This window comes from Chionomys nivalis, chromosome 6 (genome assembly GCF_950005125.1).
Source record: "Chionomys nivalis chromosome 6, mChiNiv1.1, whole genome shotgun sequence".
Taxonomy (NCBI): Eukaryota; Metazoa; Chordata; class Mammalia; order Rodentia; family Cricetidae; genus Chionomys; species Chionomys nivalis.
Window position 1 is genome coordinate 46891747 of NC_080091.1, and position 17524 is coordinate 46909270.

The 17524-nt window shown below is 39.7% G+C and overlaps 1 protein-coding gene across 6 annotated transcripts in view; it reads right to left on the minus strand.

The window, feature by feature from the left end:
* Positions 1–12799: 12799 nt before the first annotated feature.
* Positions 12800–17524, minus strand: part of Rab28 (RAB28, member RAS oncogene family) — a 90063-nt gene continuing 85338 nt past the window's right edge. Inside the window, exons 7-8 of one of the 6 annotated variants that reach the window (XM_057772190.1) lie at positions 14772–14866; positions 12800–13552 (exon numbers count right to left, since the gene is read on the minus strand). In XM_057772190.1, the coding sequence (XP_057628173.1) occupies positions 14777–14866 (90 nt within the window). In that variant the 3' untranslated portion in view covers positions 12800–13552; positions 14772–14776. Of the gene's footprint in view, positions 13684–14771; positions 14945–17524 lie in introns of all 6 variants that reach the window. The other 5 variants (XM_057772189.1, XM_057772186.1, XM_057772185.1 and 2 more) reach the window with 5 other exon arrangements.

The following is a 17524-nucleotide window of genomic DNA, read 5'->3' on the forward strand; positions in this document are numbered from 1 at the left end:
TTTTTGAGATAAGTTCATTTTCAGTGGGTTTTACAGTCTCCTTAAATGAGTAGAGCACTTATAGTAAGATACAGACCATGACTTCTTACAACTCAAGTTACATTTACACAGAACCAAATGCTCTTGGGGTTCCTTTGAATAAGTGTCTAGGTACTACAAAAGGCATTCACTTTCTTACTGTTTCTCTCAAAATTCTCATTACTTTTCTTATGAGTAAGAAGCACAACCCTATTTCTCATGTGAAAACGAAATTGTGAAATATGCCATGACTTGTGCCCAGTTGGAGACTAAGATAGGACCTGAGTGCACTCCACACACACCTGAAAATCTGTGTTTACACTCCTGCAGCATATGTGTTTTGAACATGGTAGGCAGTGATAAATATTTGTCAAGTTATTTACCCAAGGAGTAAGTGACCAACTGCTCTGCCTATGTGTGAGGCAACTCCCTCTCCAAATATACAAAACACACTGGCATCAGGCTGCTTTCTCTAAACATCAAAACCAGCCCTGAAACACTTATGGTTAGAAGATTAGATTTCATAAACGTATTAAATTTATGTTTTTTTGAACAGCATCACTGGGGAGGCACCGTGGTTACAATTCTTTCGTCTTGAAATAGACAGAGAGCAATTTCCTCCTTTGCTGGCTGTCAGCCTGGCTTCCAAATCATTCCCTCCAGACTTGGCGGAATTTCAATGACTCTAAAATTAATCTGTTGGCCAGAGAGTATGTCCAGTGCCTTGAAATTCTGGGAGCTTTGCTGTGGTCTCAAAGTTGGTGCTGAGATGAGAGGTCAGAGGTGAAATTCCAATACTTTGTTCAATTGGAGAACCCTGCAAACACATTTATCCCTTGGCTATCTAATAGGGTACCCTAGAAAAGATTCTGAATTAGAGTAGACAACAGCTATGAGGGAATAGTAAGCCATATTGATGGTGTTTTTATTAATTTATTCAGCATTTATTTGAATTCCTAAGGCAGTAAACAGATAAACAATGAGTCTTGTCTAGGTAAGAATACATGTACCAGCTGTTGGTGTCCCAAAGAACTTGGGGTAATAAGGCAATGTTTTCTACAATGGGTGAGGTTTGAGGTTAGGTTTAAAGGGAAATGGGCATGAGTAAGAAAGTAAGGTGAGGTGTTACAGATGGGGAAAGGATGGAAGGTTACATTTTAAGTCCAGTTAAAAAATTTAAGTTGTAAGTCCCGAGAAGCAGAATAATACCAAAGTAAGCAAAGGCAAGGAACAGAGGGTGGTTGGGTACCATACTCAATGACACATGCAATGGGAATCATCATAAACTGATGTTTGTATGAGACTGTTTGTTGTTAAAGCCTTGCAAGCCCAAAGACCTGAGTTTGTTCCCCAAACCCCACTTCTTTAAAATGCCAGGTGTGTGACACACACTTGTAATCACAGTGCTGGGAAGCAGAAACAGGTTGCTCCCAGGGGCTCACCAGCATGATATTCAAGCAAACCTGCAAAGAGTTTTGAATGTATTTTTGTCGAATAGAAGCATGGGAATCTGACTCAATCTCAGCAGAGGAGAGATGACAGAAATACACCTGTAATACACTGGGGCGTTAGCAGTGTTTGTGTGTGATAGAATAACGCTGTCTATCAATAGGCTAAGACATGACCAGAGTGTTGGCAAAACCTCACTTCTGAATGTTTCTGTAAGGATATTTCCAGAAGAGATTTTAAGTTGGAACCTCTACACTCTTCATCAGCGTGGGTGGGCATTAGCTGTGGGTTGAAGAAGGGCAGCTGGGACATCCATCGCTTTCTGACTATAGATATTGGAGCTATGGGGTTTTGGACTTTGGGACTTTATGGCTTCAGCTGTTCATGTCTTCAGCCCTGCGTTGAATTTCACAACTCGTTATTTGCTACTGTTTTACGGAATTTGTCTTTAAAAGATTCTAAAAACTAAGATAAAACAGGATGGACTTGACAGTCACCATGTTTTCACAGGCAATGATTCTTCTATGTTAACTTTGCCAAGAATCTTAGATTGTGCGAGCCTTTCCCCCCTCCCAGAAGTCTTTCTGCCATTCATCAAATTAACATGTGATGGCACTTTCCCTCCAACCTCAGAATTCGATCAGCTGCTGACCTGAGGGCCTTCTGCCCGTGGAAATAAGACATCTCTATAGTATGTATAACATCAATAACTAGGGTAAGACAGGACAATGGGGTGACATCTGGGATGCTGGTGAGGACAGGACAGAAAATCCTGGAAGAAGTGGCTTCTTACAAAGCAGAGTCCTGGTGTCTTCACACATACCTAGCACCACCCACACACCCTCTCACTCCCCCGGCCCTCCTGTTCTCTACATTTTTTAAAGCTGGAGGCTTTAAAATCTCTGACCCCACCCCCACTGCAGAGGCTGCACAGAGCTGAGGTCAGGTGGTGTCACAGGAGTTGGGAAGGGTGGGAGTGGGCTGAACTCAATGGAAAGGTCATCTGGACAAGCAGTGGGGGTTGTGGGTAGGGATTCCAGGACAGGTGGTGGCTGCCATTCATTTTCTTAGGTTGTATATGCTATAAGAAGCTTATCAAGGAATGTTTACAAATGCAGGGACCTTGCTGTTTTAACAGATTAACCATAACATATTGGTTCAGTAACCTGACAGCCCATTTACCTGATTGGTTAGTTTACACTTGACTCTTTTCCTGGACAGTAGGCAGATAAAGAGGCCATTGGGTTGATGGGGAGGAGGCTGGCCATGCCCAGAACTTCCATTAAGCAGTTAAGAATGGGATTTGGGTACACTGTCCACCCAGAAATCCACACAGAGCTCACAACTCACTCTGTCCTAAGGAGAAGTAGAAAATCTCCTACCCAGTCCTGTCTGAGTTCATTTCCAAAAAGTTCCAAACACTGAAGAATTTCACCACTGAGAGAAAATATCATGGCCACCCCAAGACAGGCCAATTACATTTTTATATTTGAACTTGAAAAATCTGTGCCCCAGTAAGATTAACTATGTGTGCTGTGTCTTCATCCAGGTCAGCTACTCTCTTAACTCCATGACCTTGGCTATGTTGAAACATGAAGTGTTTTAGACAGGCTTGTACGGTGAGTGCTAAGCTTCTACATGCTAGCAAAGGATGGGGCTCAAGTAGAGGAGCCTGTCCTGGTTCCTTCCTACATCTTTTCTTTTATGTTTACCATGAGGCAAACAACATGGTCAGCAAGTAGGTATTAGGTACCCTGAGAACGATATACAACTTGTCAAAACAAACAGTGAACACTTACTCCATACCAGGAACTGTGTAGCTACAGCATGCCTTCTCATCTCATTCTCAAAATTACGGAGATAAATAGTGATGCCCACACCTTACCTATTAGGACACTGATGCCTAGAGAAGCCGCGAATCTTACCAAGAGTGCTGTAGTTGCTAAGTGGAAGAGCCAGGTGCTAGCCCCAGTCTGTCAGGCTCTCAAGCTATTTCCAGAAGACCATGTTGTTTCATTTCCTTGTGACTTATGAAGCTCTGTGTGTTCACACATTCACCCAAGTGCTTAACGAAGCGAATAAAAGGCATTTGTCATGGTAATCCCTAATGGAGATAACAGAAATATTAGCAAAGGCCCAAGTGAAAACAGTTCAAGTGAGGCCTAATTTTTTACAAGGCCAAAGAAAGATTTACTTTATCACAGTAAAGAATTTTATTTGACAAACACATACTTTATCATCTCTGGTCTGCTGAAAATGTAAGTTTACATTTTTCCCAGCCATAAAATTAAAATAATTTTGACTCCAAAAACTTAAAAGAAATCTCATTCTAGTTTCCTTTTCCTGGAAATGTAGATGCTAAATATGGAATCTGAATAATCATGTCAGATAGGGCAAATGCTTGTGTCAGAAGGGGCAAGTTCAAATCCCACCCTTGCCTCCTGCTGGCAGAGTGACTTTGAATAAGACATTTCTCTCTTCTAAATCACAGTTTTCTGGTCTATAAAATTTAAGAATCTCAAATCTCACACGGCCTAGGACTATATCAGTGAACTGCATGGCAGAAAGGGTGAACAGTGGAGGTTGACCATTTTAAAAACTGTGTACCTAACTGGGCACCTGGTATGTTATAGCTACTTGATACGTTTTCAGTTCCCCCATTCTGCCTTCCACATCCTCAGCTGTCTGAGGGTTGATCTAAAAAGGTGATGCCAAAATTAAAGTGGGTCCTACCAACTGGTTGTGAAAGAAGTGAGGAAATATTTGGGCAACATTTTATACCATCATACCAGACTCCATCCCAGCACAGATAATCCATTACTGTGTCACCGGCCAATTTCAAAGAGAAATTTAGGAAAATAAGGGCATAGAAAGAGAACAGGAGGTAGGGCCAGTATAAGAGAAAAATGATTGACTTCAGTACCATGGTCTCTGGGAAGTTAAAAAGACATAACCTTCCTTGCCCAAGTCAAAGTCAATTTGGAAAATATTCTAACAAATGAGGGGACTTCAGAGGAACCTGGACTGCTGGTAAAAGGTGCTAAAGACACGGCCTCACGGGGGATTAAGTTGCCATAACAAAGGAGACCTTCGATTTTTAGTAGTATCTGATCTCCAAAACTACACTCCCTGTCTCACTGAGATAAGCAGACCAGTAGTTCACCTACTGGGTTGGAATTACGTTTTTTTAGATCTTGACTCCCATCACCACATCGCATCCCTAAGAAACTTTTAAGAAATGGCATCATGGTCACTGTCCCATTTTACAGATCTGCAAATGGAAGCTCACCATTGACAATACTACTGTGCATATGAGGAAAAGGTAGACATAAATAAAGAACTGTACCAAATGATCCAAGACAGAATCAAAAACCCTGCCGCTAGGCTGAGCCCAAGGATTAGTGGTATTTTCAGCTTCCATGGTAATTGGGATCAAACAGTCTTGTGATCCTCTGATAGCACCCAACAAACTCACCGCACGTAAAGAAAGAGAAAGGCACTGGCAGAAAAGCACAGTTTTGTTTCTAACTAGGTCAAAATTTGTCCCTCCACTTAGTTCCCACAACAGAGATGTCACAGCTCACTCCTAAGCTGTGTGTGTAGTTCTTAGTAGTCTACAATACAGATAAGTTTTATCCACTCAACAAACCTTAAGTATATCTTGTCCTTCAGGGGAACAATAGGACAAGAAGCTTCCTGGAAACAGTGTGCCTCCATGACACTACAAGAGGAGGAGATTTGGTATACGAGTGACAGGAAAAGGAAGGAGTTAGTAACCTCTGCCTAGGAGTCTTCAGAAAAACAAAGAAAAATAAGAACAAAGGCTTCTTACATGCAACAGTAGTTACTTCTGTTTCAACAGCTACATGTGTGTTATGCATTTATGCAATATGAATTAAACAACATCAAGTGAAATATTTCTAAGGGTATTACTTTATATATAAGAATAACATCACCTTGAAACATTTTAATGCAACAACCTGATTTTAAAAAGAAAAATGTAAGGGTCAAAGCAAATGTCCTCACAGGTCTGGACTTTTGTTGTAGTTCAGTCTTCCTGCCTCTCCTAAGACCACGGAAGAATGCTAGCCTCCATCAGCACTGTGCAGAATAGACAATTCTACATACCCAGTAACTCTACAGAGCAACTTTCTGCTTCTAAGTGTGTTGGAAATTATTAGGTCTAGTGTATTAACATACAAGGTCATGGGGAGACAGCTAGTCTCATTTGGATTGGCAAGACAAGTTAGGACATTACTTCTAGAGGGCAGTTTGTCAAAGCTATGAAATTATACATTTTCTAACTAGCCTTATGACCAGCCATTCTACTTCTAGGGGCTTACCTTAAAGGTAAATATATAAAGTTCACCTAACATAGTTTGTAATAATGTGAAAACTGCCCACTGGTAAAATGAGTAAATGAATATTACCTTATAACACCCATTGAGAATGATACCCATGGATACAAGAAAAATATTTATAGAATTACCCAGCAAAAAAAAAAAAAATAAGGGCAAATCTCATTGCTTATTTGGTACCATGTAACTTTTATGTGAGTACAGCTCCTGGAGATGTGTATTTATGCACAGATGTCTAGAAGATGGCTCTTCAACCAAATGTCATCAATAAGAAGAGGAAGAGGAGGTCTTAATTTTTTCCCTGTGCACCATTTGTACAATCAGAACAAATGATGGAGCTGATTTTATTTGGAGAATCATATTCTTAATTAGTACTAAACAGTAAGAAAATCCAACCCAATGGAGACTGTAGATATTTCTTCTATATCTTCAGTAGCATCCTTATATATGCTCATATAATTAGTTGCTCTAAGAGTCTGTTCATTTGAAGCTACTGTGCACGGGGACAGTTGAGATTGGGCTGCTGCACTTTAATGATCTGGGTTAGCATCATCATAACTCACAAGCTTCAAGTGATGAATGGCTTACCAAAATATGCTAAGCCACGGTTTCCTTATCTGTGAAAGATACTAATGGTCATTGTATTGGCTATCTACTGCTATGCAATAAATTACTGTAAGGAATCAGAATTTTAAACAATGATGATTAATTATCCCTTATAGTTCTGTGGGTCAGGAGTTTGGGGTGCTCCGCTGGGTACTTCTTAGTGCAGTGGTTTGAATACGAATGGCCCCTATAGGTTCATATATTTGAATGCTTGGTCATTAGGGAGTGGTGCTACTTGGGGGATTAAAAGGTGTGGCCTTGTTGGTTAGGTATGACCTCATTGGTGAAAATCTGTCACTGGGGGTAGGCTTTGGGGTTTAAAAGCTCAAGCTATGCCCAGTGTCCTCTCTTCCAGCAGCCTTCTGATCAGGATATAGAACTCTCAGCTTCCATATCTGCTTGTGTATGTTCCCCATCATGAGGATAGTGAACTCAATCTCTGAAACTGTAAGCTTCAAATGAAATCCTTCCTTTTGTAAGAGATGCCATGGTCATGGAGTCTCTTCATAGAAATAGGATACTAAGGACACTCTCTTCCCTGAGGCTGAACTCAGATAGAAAGCCAAGGCTGCAATTACCTTAAGGCCTGCCTGGTGCTGGAGAATGTATCTAAGCTGATTGCACTAAAGGACTGTCAGGTTTGACTGTTGATGGACTGTCTTCTTTATGTGTCTGCTTGCTACGAGAGTCCTGACAGCACGGTGTCTGGCTTGTTCCAGAAGGAGCAATTCAAGAGCATGGTGTTTGGCTTTCCCCAGGAGCAATTCAAGAGGCTGAGGTGAATGAAAGTGGCAATATCTTCAGGAGTCAGCCTTGGAGATCAATTATCACCATTTCTTCTGTTTGTGATTATGGGTTATGCAATTTAATAAAAAAGATGACCCCAAGATGAGAATACCAGATGAGAATCCTAGAGGTCACCTGGAAGACAGACTATGCCATACCATTAAGTTAGGAATATGTTTACAAATAGTATAGGATACCTGCATTGTGCTAAATGAGCCACTGCAACTACTAACACAGCAAACGAGTCCCTACATCTGCTCTGGTCCAGTCCCTCAGTTTCTTCCAATGAGGAAACCAAGCTGGAGGGGTTAGGTTGTTTGACTGACCAGGAAGGCAGAACTAGGATTTCTGACAAGTGGTTTCCCATCTGTCCTCTGCAGTGTTTCTCTCTGCCCAAAGGAAAACCCAGTGAAGACAAGAGTGCAGGACCCACCTGTTAGAACAAAGTGTTCACCAGTTGAAGTATGGTTGCTTCATCATGAAGGTTGGGAAAGCTGTCAAAGGGTTCTGAATGTCACACTAGGGAATTCAGTTGCCTTTGATGAGAAGGGACATGCGGAGCCTTAGAGGGGCTCTGAAAGAGTGACTTAAACTCCTGTGCAAACTCATTCCCACACTGGTGTGTACTGGCCAATGATGGAAGCCGCTGAAGAGGCTATTGGAATAACTTGGGTGTCAGGGGCTGAAGGCTTCACTGGTGAAAAAGGCAAGGCTTGAGAGACATGGTACTAGCAAGTACCATCACATAAAACCTGTGGGTGCCACTAAGGATTAAAGGGGTAGTCCAGAGGTAAAACGGAGAGTGGGTAAATGTGCTGGTGTATGAACAGTGGCATGTTCCTCCCACACTGTGTACAAATGGTTCTACTTCCATGTGCAGTGTGGGAGTAGGGCAAACATCCTGGAATCAAGGAGGCAGTCTGCCTTTTCTCATTCCTAACTCTCCAGCCCAGAAAGCTGGTACATTGTCAGCTAGAAAGAACACAAGTGTGAGGACCTAAACTCAGTCCAGAAAACTTGTCATGACACAGGCAAGTCCATTTCCCATTGGAAAGGGTGTGAGGGTTGTCATTCTCAAACGGAGATCACTTTTCTCCCCCTCATTATCCCCCCAATTCAGGTGAACTCTCCTGCTGTACATGGTCCATGTGCCAAATTTCCTGTGGGAGGAATCTCAGAAAACCCAGGATGACATAAGGTCACTCTAGCCCACAGGATTCCTCTAGCCCAGGAGCTCCTTGAGGCAAATGCCTGTGTGCCCTATGGCCCCAGCCCCAGCCTGAACATTGTGATACCACCTTCTGACAAAGTTTGGCAAGTAGCAATGTCATCAGCTTTATAGCCAAAGTCTGAGGTTTACAGGCACAGGGCTGCAACCTGATCTGCAGGGGTTTGGTCCAGGCTACCTACCATGCCACCATTCACAGCACCAGTGCTGCAGATACTTCCCTGGCCCTCCACGACAGAAAAATGTCTTGTTCCAAGAAAACAGTAAAATGGTTGGTTCCCCAAGAAACAAAAGTAAAGTGGCCTAAGAAAGGAATGCTTATTTTCTTCTTTGTAGGAAGGTTCCATGTGTGCCAGGAAAAGCATTCTTCACACACAGCTTTTAGTTGGCCAAAAGAACTTTTAAAACTGGATTAGAAGGCCTTTATTAATTACTCATCACTACCACTCCTCCTTGTCTTACACTCTTAGTATTTCTCATTCGTGTCACAATAGAGTACAACAACACATAAGGTAAAAAAACATCCATCTTGGAAAAGCAAACATTTGAAGGTTCTTTCCGAGGCCAGACTGAAGCTTCTCCATCTCATCCTACTCTTCCTCCTTCAGGAAGTATTAACACTGGTCTCCTAGAGTCCATTCTAATCCATCTAAATACCACTCTTGGCTGTCTCATTCTGACGTTCTCCTAGAGTCCATTCTAATCTATCTAAATACCACTCTTGGCTGTCTCATTCTGACGTTCTCCTTCCATATTATCTAAGCATAGTCTTCTTTCAACTATTTCATTTGTCGTCAAATCCCCCCAATTTACTTGGAATATGCTGTTATCTTCTTAAAAGAAAAGTCAGGCAGTGGTGGTGCACGCCTTTAATCTCACCACTGGGGAGGCAGAAGCAGGAAGATCTCTGTGCATTCAAGGACAGACTGGTCTACAAGAGCTAGTTACAGACAGGTCCCAAAGCTACAGAGAAACCCTGTCTCAAGAAAGACAGAAAGACAGAAAGACAGAAAGACAGAAAGAGAAAGAAAGAAAGAAAGAAAGAAAGAAAGAAAGAAAGAAAGAAAGAAAGAAAGAACCAATCAGTAAGGTGGAAAACTGTGGGCATAGTCCAATCTCTTGCAAATCAATTACAATCCAAAACCCAGCAGCCTAAGTATCACTTGAGAGTTTAATATAAATGCAGAACCACAAGCCCTGCTGACCTGCTGACTCCAGACTACCCAAATGCTCAGAATGTGAATGCAGCCTAAGCTTACAGATTCTTGATTACAATTGTGCTATGCTGTTGGTTCTGTTTGCGCCTATCTAAACCCTGTTTTTAAGCATACTTCTCATAAGGCACATTTTATCATACTAATGGATTTTACACCTTGATAAATTATGCATGCACCTAGATCTAAAAGGCAAAATAAAGATCTAGTTTCATATCTGGTTGAGAATCCAAGCAAAGACCTCTAGTACAGACCATTTGCTTATACAAGAAAATTGTTTGAAAACAAATAAACATTAGAAAAAATGATAAAGGAAAATTGATAAATGCTCTTCAACAGCTCAAAGCCCAGCTTGATCCCAGGATGCATTATCGCTGACCTCCCCCAATTCTGCTTCTGTACAATGAACCCCACTCCTTTCCCTCTGTCATCTTATGAGTGCTGCAATTGTCCTCAGAGCTTCATTCTTTTTCATCCTTCTCCACTGGGTAAGAGAAGAGTCTTCTGAAACCTTCTTGGGTTTTTCTGTTTATTTGGTTGGTTTGGGGTTTGTTGTTGTTGTTTTTCTTCTTCTATTTCAGGAAGCTCAACAAACATCCCCTTGTTACATTAGTCCTGATAGGAATTATCTATCAGCTTATCTCTGAGACAACCACCAATACAAATGAAGTCTATATGCTAATGGGTTTAAACTAATGAAGGTTCTAGAACTAAGAGTAGCTGGAAAAGGGGGATTCCACCAAGAATGGAAGAACTGTGGCTGCTGATGGACAACTACCAAAACAGACTTTCATTTCTTTTTCCTTGAATCTTGAAACTGTTTAGGACATCCAGCGTTATAGCCCATATTAGCATAGGTTATGGGAAAACCCTTTTCTATTTTAAACATCACAAACATTTAAACATTGTATTTTATTTTATCATGCTCTATTACTGTTCAGTGACCAACTCTAAATGGCCCTGGCTTACCTCCTCCCAGAATAAAGCAGTCACAGGAGTTCTTCAGGCCACGCCAAAAACCACTCCAGAGCGGTTTGCCACACATAATAGAGGGGACATTTGAGGGGCAGCATCCAATGGCCAGTTCTGGCTAAAGACCTTTGTGTTTTTCAAAAGCTCAATAAGCAGCAGAAGTGACCACAATGTGTTTGAAACATTATAGCATGTTCCTTCAAGAGACAAAGTGTCCAAAACGAGATAGAAAAACTTATAATTTCAGAAATTAAAAGCAGTAGACAGGAGACGTTAACAGTCAAAGTAAAATAAGCATGGATTCTACATTATTATTTCATAATAATCCTCAAGGTAAAGGGAAACTTGGTAATGAAGCTGCTTCCCCTGAGCTGTTCTGAATACAGCTCGTGTTTGCTTTACCTGTAATGAGGTTCTCAGTATGTGGTCACTGGTCACACTTAACTGGCATATAGAAGCCCAATCGAGCTGAAGATGGAAGGGGAAAGGGGGCTAATTTATCATCTCTGTGGTCAAGGAGATCGGTGTAGAGAAAGTGGATGGAGCCTCACAGGACAATCACCACTTCTCAAAAGAATCACTCACAGCCCAGCTTGCTCAGTTCCGCAAATGTAAAGCAAGCAAGATCAGTATCAGAATTCTGTTCTCAATCAAAAACATTTTGTATGGCTCTTGGTTCTGCCACTTACCAAGGATACTCACTCTCAGCTCACTGTCCTTCATGACAGGGGATGGTTCTTCTTTCATCAATTGGTATAAAAATAAAACAGCTCGTGTGACAAGGCCTGGAAGGCTCCATGCCCGAGCCAGCCTACAAAGGCCGTTCTCTCCCCTCTCCCTGCTCATTCAGTCAGTTTAGACTTTCTAAAGAGACAGCTACAGAATTTTCCCTGTCCCACAGACCTTTCTGATTGCTGTCCTTGGATGTTCACAGTGCTCATCTTGTACCATCACATGCACATGGAAAATGATAAGCTTCTCAAGGTCTTCAAGTTTTCATACACATGTAAAAACCAACAAAAGGGCCAAAGAAGTATGGCCTATCTCTTAACTGAAGGTAAAGCCTTGGCAAATCTAGTTCAGCCATGGGCTTAAATCACAGCATTTAGAACAGCACCATCAACAAATATCTCTCCTAAGAGTTCCCCCCAAATCCCTGAGGGTTCAGATCTCATTTATCCAACTTTATCTTCTCCTAAATACTCTTGCCTGCAAACATTAGGCACATGCTGATAGGAACAGCAAGCTAGACAAGGATAAAGGGTTTAAAAGGGTGCTGCAATATTTTAAAAAGTTTAAAATAGTAATAAAATTAAAGTAGAAGATTAACCCACAACCTAATCAGTACAGTCAGAGGCAGACACAGATGTTCCACAAGATTTAGGTCTCACATTCATCATCTTGGACAAATTTTCTTTCTTCAATTTAGTTTCCTTAGACATACAGGATATGAACTTTTCTAAAATCTCTAACATCTCTAAACTTAGGTGTCCAGAATTTCTGCACACACTTTGGGTGAAGTTCCAGAGATGGGAAATTTGCTTATACTGAAGGATATGAGGAAGAACTCAAAGCTGTCATTTACTGAGTACTCCCATGGCTTATAAAAATAATAGAATACTCAGAGATATAAAAGTTGTGCCTTGTGTTGCAAGACAGGAAGGGGAAGGAACCATACTAGATGTTAATTTTCAGCTGTAGAGTTGAAGCTAGCTTTATGTGTCTGTGAATTGGGAGGTAGCTCATTCTTACTTCAGAATCAAGTATGTGCTGAGCACTGGACATTAGCACAAAACACAGCACAATTATGACCAACACAGAGCAGGCAGCAACGAAAGAGGGCAGGGAAGAGAAAGAGGATAGGAGAGGAGGGGAGGATTCCTGGCAGTGGGTAGAGTATGAGCTAACAGATAGGAATGAATCCACAGTTTTATGTGCATAGAGGCAACAGTGACATAAGCTAGGTAGAAAAATGGGCTGGAGATGATGGAGACCCAGAAATGGCAGGTCTTGGGCTCTGAATTATAATCAGGCCAGCAAAATAAACTAGGAACTCTTCAATGACTGACTGTACACTAGACTTCTCAGGATTGCTACCTATGTGTTCAAATCTACTTGGTTTGACTGTAACAAAAAGGAAGATGAATGAATGAAAATTCTCGAAAACATAATTTAAATAAATTTATTTATGAGAGAAAAACATCTGAACATCAGGTACAGTATGATCGATCCACAATGATCCAAGGATGCCTCGACTCATCTGAAAGCATTCTCATGCAGTCTGTAGGAAATCCATGTGGAGGATCAGCTGAACCATTTATCAAAATTCATAAAGGATCTAAGCCAAATATGATAAAATATGCAATGACCATGATACAGTAATAAAATACAATATCAAATACTACTTGTGAGTTATAAACTGCAATATAAACAAGTTAAACGCCTTTTAAAAATGAAAATATATTTCTATTACAGCCTCATTTGAAGCACTTTCAATTAAATGAAGCTTTGTATATTTTCTCTTAATAGCCAGCAAAGGAACACCTTCTTGAGTAACTGTCACCATCAGTACTCTGAAGTATACACTTTCACATACATGAGTTCAGATATAGAATGATGATCAAAGCTTGGAACATCTTCACATCTGGTTATATTCTTTTGTATTTAGGAAAAAAGAAGTGAGGACATAAAGAAGCCACATGGTTCTTCTGGAGCGAGGAGGCAGTCTCAGTCCAGAGAATGGACTCTTTCCATTCAGATTTCAAAATGTGAGGTCCCGAAGCCGAATTCCTTCCAGTCCAGGGAGCTGTCTGCTACTATGAGGCAACTTAAGGATGAAGGAGCAGAGCAGGAGGAAAGTATGAACTGACTACAGAAATGGTCATTGATAAAACATGTTCCTTTACAGTCTGGGCCCAATCCTGGGGAAGAAAACCAAAACTATCAATACAGTGTGTGTTCACTGAACTGCACACATGGAACTCCGAGGTGGGTTAACAGTTCTTGACATGGGTTCCTGGTTGTAGTTTACAATATCTGCCTTCACCACCCTCTGCCATGAAAGAAAAGAGATATTATCAGGACATCAGAAAAAGCTCCTGAACATCTTTTGTTTTCTGAGCTCTGGTGAACTTCTAATAACAAACATCATAGATGAAACAGGAGTTGGTACTGAAAACAATAGGTCAGAACTAATACATAGCCATGTTTAGGGTTTTCTTATTTGTCTTCTTTTTTTTTTTAGGAAGCAATTCAGTTATGAGTCATGCCTTTTTTTTTTAGCATTAACTGAGGTTATCACAAGTCTTATTAAAAACTCACAAATCAATATAAAGATTTAAATCCTGCTTTTAATTTTAAAGTTAAAATCATTCAGGCATATTTAGTAAATAGAGAAGACATCAGCATTGCTAAGTGTGTTTTAAAGGACCCACATAGAAAGCAGAGTGACCTGAGCAACCCCACTGTTAAAAACGTTTCCAGTTTTCAAAACATTCCTTTCAAAATACTTACTTCGGAAAAAAAAAATACTTACTTCGAAATAGTTCACTATGGTTTATGCATAATGACTCTAATAAAATGTGACATAGTGAGGAATTTAGAAAATCACCTCATATCCATGCCTGTAAATCAATTTAAACCAAAAGATACTTTCACTCCTCCTTCCATCTCACACTCAGTCTAAATCAATGAATTTAGTAAACTGTCTAATACTCATCTCTCAGTAAAAATGCAAATTAAAACAAACCCTCTATTGCTTTCAGCTTTTACTAAATCTATGCATAAAAACGAGAAGGGCAGTTCAAGCCTTTCTTTAAAGTAATTTAAAATAACCTTTCAATTACCATCTATTTCAGGGGAAAAGTGGTATAGGCATTACCAATGAAATAACTGCTTCAATCCTCTGTACTGTGATAAACATTCATAAAGATCAACATGTTTGAAAGTAATTGAAATGGTATTTTAATTTGTTCTCAATTTCTTTCTTAATTTTTAAGTTTCTTGGCAAAGGACCAACTTTTCAAAATTCTAAATCATGACTTCTATCATTTATTTATCACGTTCTTTCATAAGGAAGAACAGGATAATATAACTAGTTCCCATCCCACCCCCAAATGGCAGTAATTCACCCATAAGTACCTGCACTATTGTACTGAACAGACTCTACTCTGAGAAGAGCTGGGGTGTTGATTATCTTCTTCCGGGTACTTGACTATTTCTGCCCTTACAATACGCTGGCAATTCCGTACAACATAAACAAAATGAAGGAGAAAGAAAAAGAGAGAAAGACAAATGAAAAACATGTTTAATGACTGACAATAGAAGGGGACACCAAAGCAGAAAAAAGAAAATTAACACATGAATTTAAACATGTCACAAAAGAATCAGCAGGATGTTTACACATAAAAGGAAAGAGAAGTAGGAAAGATCCAATAAGTATTATACTTTATAATTCTATCCAACCACAGAAACAGATGCCCCTGAACTTCTCAGTGCTACAGAGGACTATAAAGAGTTATTGCACTTGTTTAAGCTAAAGTGAAATGGAAGTATTTATTCATTTCCTTTGACAAATATTACCGATGCTCTACTGTTAGTCACTCTGTGCTAGGGGTACATAAGCAAACCACCTGAAAGATTTATTCACATGTTATTATAGACCTAGTGGGCAAAGAACACACAACCTGTTGTCACACCAGTTAAGTGCTTTGACAGTGAGTGTAATGCTCTAAGGACACAAAGGACAGAAACTCTGTTGTTTCAAAAATCAGAGGTAGACATGTGCCCTTTAGAAATTTCATATTTATACTTAATACTTTACCATGATTTCCTCTGATGCTTGCTTCCCACTCTTCCTGATCCCATATTTCCAAATTCATATAGAAATCACTTTAAATGCAACAACAACAAATGCCAATCACAACAAAAGTTGTGGGTCACATAAAAAAAAACATGAAATACAATATTAAAGTACACCAGCTGTTTCTTTCAAGAAACTAAATAAAACCATGGTTCTATACAATAGTTGTTCTCTCCTTGGTTATAGGTCTTTGTGGGATAGTCATCTATAGAGAAGTTCCTATAACTACACATCTTTAGATCTGAAACCAGGAATACTCTCTGCATGGCTGCATGAACCTGATTTCAGAAGGCTCTCCCTTCCTAACCCCATATAGTCACTTATTAACATACACATGAAAACACATTTAACTGGAGTGGCTGTTAAGTGAAGATATTTCTTAATAAAGATCTGATAAACACTGAGAGTAAGTGAGCAGGCCATTGAAGTATTCAAATGTGTGAAGTTAGTTAAGTTCTGCATAGGTTCTCTAGTGAGCAGTATTAACTTCTGGACAAGTGTCTTCATTTACCAGGCACTTGGTGTGATGCTACCAACAGAAGCAGGGCCAACTGACAGATGAGGTGCAAGCAGGGCACATCAATGAGAGATATGCCATAACCTGACTCCCTCAACCTAACTGTTTCAGGCCAAACTATGGATTACAATGAAGAAAAGGGATTTTCACCTCCAGCAAATAAGTCACTGATCAAACAAAACATTGGTTTATGCCCTCTTTATAAATCCAGTCAGGTTAATGACCTGTCTGTATGACATAGGGGTCAAAGTATTAACTACCATAAATGACTAGCTTTTATCATTTATTTTGTCAAATTAATTAATAACCCACAAGGTAACTTTTCTTTGGGATTTTGACTGTTGAATATGAAGCTGCACCAAAAAAAGTGTCTGCAAATTCAAAGCTTCACTTATTGTGAGTAGAAAAATGTCATTTCCACATTACAAAACTGCATAATAGGTGAAATGACAATATATGACTTATTTAACAAATTTTAATGTTTTTAAGAAAAACATCTACAAAACACCAGCCTTTATTTCTTGAGCCATAATGTACAGTCAATGTCTCTCTGTTTTGGTCAATGGAAGGAAATAATGAAGTGACCCTAGAATGAAAGGAGCCACATCAGTGAACACCAGCTTCATTCTCATCTCAAAGAACATTTGCAAGATATGCTAAAGATAGAAGTGTGGTCAGTCAAGAGCTTGAGCAAGAAAGCTACCTGAAGTGAGAGTCAAAGGTAAAAATACAGGGACTCTTTGGAGAGTGTTAAAGTTAAATCTGGTTAACTTTACACAGCTGCATCTTAACCCAGATAATACTTACCATTACAGGAGATGAGATAAAGACACTGAAAGCTAAAACACTTGTTACTATTACATATTAAAAATGATTCACTAGGAATTGTAGACATTTACATAAGCAGCAGGGGATCTCTGCTTTTGTACTATTAAAGTCTAGCATAGAAACATCTGTGAACTTTAAAAACAATTATTTTATCACACTGGGGATCAAACCCAGGGCCTCACACATGCCCAGCCCCCATAAATTTTTGATTAATATATTTAAAGTACATGATAATCACATGACACATGGATGCAGCATGTTTAAAAATAATAATTTTCACACTAAACACTAATGATATAATAATAAATCTCCTGTCCTTTCATACAACAGACCACTGTATGTTGTCAGTAACACTCACAGCTTTGCACTAAAGTTTCATGTCCTCAGTCTTCACAATCTCCTATTCTATAAAGCATAAGACTTAAGTGTATTGTGTCTAAGATCTCAAAAAAATGTTTTCAATTGAGATTGGATCTCACTATGTAGCCTTAGCAGGTCTGGAACTTGCTATATAGAACAGGTTGTTCTTGAACACATAAAGAACAGACAGCCTTCGCCTCTGGAGTGTTGGGATTATAGGTGTACATCACCACACTCAGAATTTTTAACATGTTAGGAAACATGAATTTAAGGAGTTGATAGAAAAAGAATGGAATGTGTGGATATCTACAAGGAAAAGAATGAAAG